The sequence below is a fragment of the Manacus candei genome, unplaced genomic scaffold, assembly GCF_025592945.1.
Source record: "Manacus candei isolate 608988 ecotype Guabito, Panama unplaced genomic scaffold, ASM2559294v1 h1tg000019l, whole genome shotgun sequence".
NCBI classification, from domain to species: domain Eukaryota; kingdom Metazoa; phylum Chordata; class Aves; order Passeriformes; family Pipridae; genus Manacus; species Manacus candei.
The window spans coordinates 5,411,262-5,415,922 of NW_026138067.1; the positions used below are offsets into that span (position 1 = coordinate 5,411,262).

Consider the following 4,661-nt stretch of genomic DNA (forward strand, 5'->3'; position numbering starts at 1 on the left):
GGAAAATAACACATCATCCAGCTCACCACTGGGCAGATGCCTGAGAGACGAGGGTGTTGGTTCTGCTGAGGCTGGGATTAGCTTCTGTATCACTGGCAGATGTGGAGGGAATACGGTTCATGTCTTGGGCTCCAGCACTTCATCAGAGATGATGGGGTGGAAAGCTGATGGTGAATGTAATTCCTGGGAATTGTGGACAGCCACACCGAAGCAACATTGTGCATGAAACCACATCCAAGTTATGCTCCCATGTGGCTCTGTGGCTCTGCTGCCTGGCCACTGTGCACATCCCCCCACTGTGCCCCAACCCCCTGGGCTGTGTCCCTGGGCTCCCCTGGTCCATGGGGGGATGGCAGCAGCAGGTGTGCACAGGCTGGGCTGCAGTTCCCATGGCGACTGTGGAACTGTGACCCTTGATGTCATAGGGTGCCTGCTGGAAGGCTGCAGGAGCACCTGTGGCTCTGCTCACGCGCTCACCACCAAATGAAAGTCTCGAGGCACCTGAGTTCATTCATGCCCTGACACACTTTGCAGCGTGGCAATGTCGGCGCGCGGTTGCTTTCCGGAAGACACCAGCCAGCACCTGAGGCGGATACAGCGGCAGGTGAGGCTGCTGGACCTGCGCCTGCAGCTGCTCCGTGAGAAGCTGCTTGCAGCCCGCCTGCAGAGGATGATGACCCGTCACCGCTGCTGCCTGCAACTGCCCGAACCCCGGCCCCCGGCAAGAAGAGCCCTCCCCGCAAGGCTGGATGTGGAGCGACGGGTCAACAGGTAACAGTTGCCAGCTTTCTGCAAGCATCAGCACCCTTTAAGGTAGGATAAGGGAAGTTTGGCACTGCTATCAGGAGCAAAGGTTGAAACAGATAAGTGGGATGGGAGAGAAATAGCCATTTTGGAGAAGTAAGTTGGAAGGGGAATGGGAAGGTAAAGGCTATCCTCTTCTTTTAATTCCAGAATACAAAGATTTAGCAGGACATTGAATTCGTCTCATAGTCAGTGTCATTTGGCTTTGATCGACATGAAGGATTTTGAGCCCAGGGATGTCAGTGTGGAGGTGAAGGATGGGAAGGTGACGGTGTTAGCAGAGCACAGGGAGGAGCGCAACACCCCAGTATTAAAGACATGTAACTACAGAAAATTCATGAAGGAGTTCAACCTGCCACCAGGGGTGAGCGACGACGAGGTGACCTACTCTCTGGAATCCAACAGCGTCATGAAGATTGAAACGGCACCCAAGGGCTGCCCTCAGCTCCAGGACTACTGAGCTGAACCCAGGCACAGTCATTCCTCTGCCACATCCCTTCTACCCACCAGCTTTAAGTCTGTCCTGCTAACTGTGTGCTAACAACTTCTCTCACCTCTTCCAAAAAAGAAGACAGCACTCTGAGCAGATGTGTGTGAGCCTCATTTGAAGGGGTTTGGTGGGCAAACATAGGGGTGCCAGAAGGGAAACATGAAGATGTTTTTGGACATACGTGGCTGTGGTCACTTGCTGGGCACTGAAGGCAGGGCTGGAGGTGGTAGGTTTAGGGCTTACAATCTCATGGATTTTAAAGGCTGAGAGGCACCACCTATGGTCAGTCACATTTCTGTAAGGACACTTCTCTCAGTCCAACCTCTTCCATTTGAGCTGCAGGATGTTTCTAGAAAGAAAACCTTGATGATAAACACATTGAGGAGAGAAGCCTTCTCCCAAAAAAACCCGACTTGTGCTCTTTGTCCCCTTGGTTTCATTCTTGCAGGGACTGCCTGGCTGGAAAATAACAGCTGATAATAATTTTTAAGCTTTATGGGCTTAGTGTGTAGCTGGGTCAGTAGAGAACCATACAACCATGGAATGATTTTGGTTGGAAGGGACTTTCTGAAGGTCATTTACTCTAGCCTCCCCCCCCTCTCCGTGAGCAGGAACATCTTTCACTAGAGCAGTTTGCTCAAAGCCCCATCCAACCTGGCCTCTGGGCAACCTGTTACAATGTCTCATCACCCTCGATATAAAAAAATCCTTCCTTATGTCCAATTTAAATCTACCCTTTTTCAGTTTAAACCCCCTTGTCCTGTCACTACGGGCCTTAGTAAAAAGTCTCTCTCTTTCTTATATGCTTCCTTCATATATTGAGAGGCTGCCCATGCACGGGTAACCTGATTCTGCTGATGTTGACCAAGGATGTTTAGACCTAACACACCTCACCAGGGAGGCTGCAAGGGAGACTCCTGTGAGAGCAGGTGGCAGGGATGGGGACTGGGGTGCTGCAGAAGACTGTCTTCCTACAAAGCAACCCACTGAGTAATAAAACTGAACCCCTTTTGGGATACGGTCTTCGCACTTTGTAATGATTTCTACAGAAGCTGTCTAAGTGTGCAGAAGGGAAACGTATTTCAACACCTCTCCTTTACCCATGATTTGCAGAATGTATCGAGTGCCACAGCAATCACAGGGCTAGCTATGACTGCTCCTATCTTTATAGCTTATCCTTTAACACATGCTCATCATACTTGTCCCTAAATTAGGCTTCTTAGGCTCCTAACACCAAATTACACTCCTGAGCACTTTACTGACAGATGTGACTTTCTGAAAAAAAATTTGAATTTGTTTTATATCCTGTGAAATGCTAGTCTGGGCTGGTAGGACAACCTTTAGGACTTTTTCCATAACAGAAGCAAATCACTGAATAGTCACTTGGTTTTGTGAATACCTACATGCTGTTAACAACTTGGGCCATACCCCAAAATCTGTACCCTCCAAACACTGCTAACCTGAGACTTTGCAAAGAGAAAATACCTTTGGAAAACCATCGTTAACAAGCAAGCCATGCTCACAGCAGCATCTCTCATAAAACAAATTCATTTGCCACTAGGTGGCAGATACTATTTTTTTTTAAATTTTTCATGGCACAACTATTTTATTCTAAGCAAACCTGCTGAAGGTGGTGTCACAAAATGATAAGTCTGGGACGCACTGCAGCTGGTATTTTTCTTTGTTATGCAAATAGCAAATGAAGAGGAAGGCAAGAGACAGAGCTGTGTTTTGTGATCCTGAATGTGCAGGAGCCCTCAGGACAGACCACCACCACATTAGGTTCCTACACTGGATTATATCGACCTCAGATCCTGCAGCTCTCCCCCTTGGAGTACAGCTCCTAGATAAGGCAACTTTCATTTGCTTCAGCAGCCCAGCTCTACTCCAGTTATCAGCCCAGCAAGGGCTTCCAGGAGTTCATGTATTCTTCAGTGTGTTGCTGCAACAAATTATTTTGGGGGCTAATCTTAACAATTCTCATGTAGCAGATACCCTCTCTGAATTCCCTGGCATGAGGAGGATGCCAGAGATAGTGAATTGGCTCTGTAGTTCTAAATGTTAGTGCATTCTTGAACTCTAGTCTTATGGAGGCATTTATAAATAGCCAAGGAATTTGTAACGAGAGGTCATCTGAGGATGCTAAATCCAGACTTCTCCTCAGTCATCGATTTCTAGGGGATTTCCTGCAGCCAAGCAGTGCTCTGCAAGCTTAGGCTGTGTAGAACTGCTGTTTCTCTCCTAGCTATTGAAAACCTGGAGAGAGCAGTCCCTTCCCGGGAAGGTGCGAAGTGATGCCAATTTTCCTCTCCCAACACTCCTGTGTGCTGCTGCTTGGGCAGGTGGCCAGTGCCAGTCTGGCAGGGTAAGTTGATGCCTGTTGCAGGGGCCAGCTCTGCTTCTCACATCTCCTTTCCCTGTCCTTGGAGCATTGGGGTGGCCAGTCTGTTGGGATCATGCCAGCCAAGTGGGGCCGACACAGCCACCCTCCACTGCACCTCCACATGAGGTGAGAAGCTTCATCCATCCATCCATCCGTCGTGTTTGTGCTTAAAGTTAAATTTAACCATTGTCTCTGTTAAGCTGTTTGGCACCTCAGTCTCTTAGATAAACTTTCCAAGTCTGTTTTCCTTCATCTCCCCTAGAGAAAGCCCTAAGAGTTTAGAAGACAGACCAGGATCCATGGCTTGAAGTCTGCCTCTGTACTGAAAACTCAGTAGATTTGTTGTCATTCTGGACCCTGCACTTGTCACCTCATTAATAATCCTGCACTGAATTTAGGTTATGAGTAAGCTGATCCTTCCAGCATGCTCAGTGTGACTGTCGGGAAGCTGCCACCTCCACGAGCATGGGGTGCTGGCCCGTGTTTCTCCCCTTTTGCCTTGCAAGTCCCTTCGTTGGTCTCTGGAATAAAAAGTTATTTTTTCATCTCCATCTGTCTTCTAATTCCTCCTGGCATCCCATTTGTCCCCCTCCACCTCAGTTGCTGTAGGTTGGACCTTTCTTTTAACAGGCGATGTGTGGGGTTTTCTTATTCTCTTGAAACCTCAGCCAAGGTGAAAAAAGCTTTGCTGTCCCAAAGGTTATCCTCTCAATTGCCCTGTTATGTGTAGATGGTGTGAATCATCCCCATCCTATTGTCCTTCTATATTTCAGCATTAATAATAAATAAATAATAGGAAGTGTCTCAGCTCTTTGGTCCCTTGTGCTAGTCCCTACCTTGGGTGTTGCATGTAGTTTTTAAAGGTCTGCAGGTGACAATAATGTTATAATTAAAAAACTGAAAACCAAAAATCATCATCCCCTGTGCCTCACTAAAACAGTTTTTAACTTGCCAGAAAAATAAAATGCAGCTTCTTTTTGTTTG

The 4,661-nt window shown here is 47.7% G+C and overlaps 1 protein-coding gene across 1 annotated transcript; it reads left to right on the forward strand.

The window, feature by feature from the left end:
- The first annotated feature begins 395 nt into the window (after nt 1-395).
- ODF1 (outer dense fiber of sperm tails 1) lies at nt 396-1,408 on the forward strand. Its single transcript, XM_051785354.1, has 2 exons — nt 396-771; nt 955-1,408. Exons 1-2 carry the CDS (start codon nt 542-544, stop codon nt 1,262-1,264), a joined length of 540 nt encoding a protein of 179 aa, XP_051641314.1. The 5' UTR covers nt 396-541; the 3' UTR covers nt 1,265-1,408.
- The last annotated feature ends 3,253 nt before the right edge of the window (nt 1,409-4,661 follow it).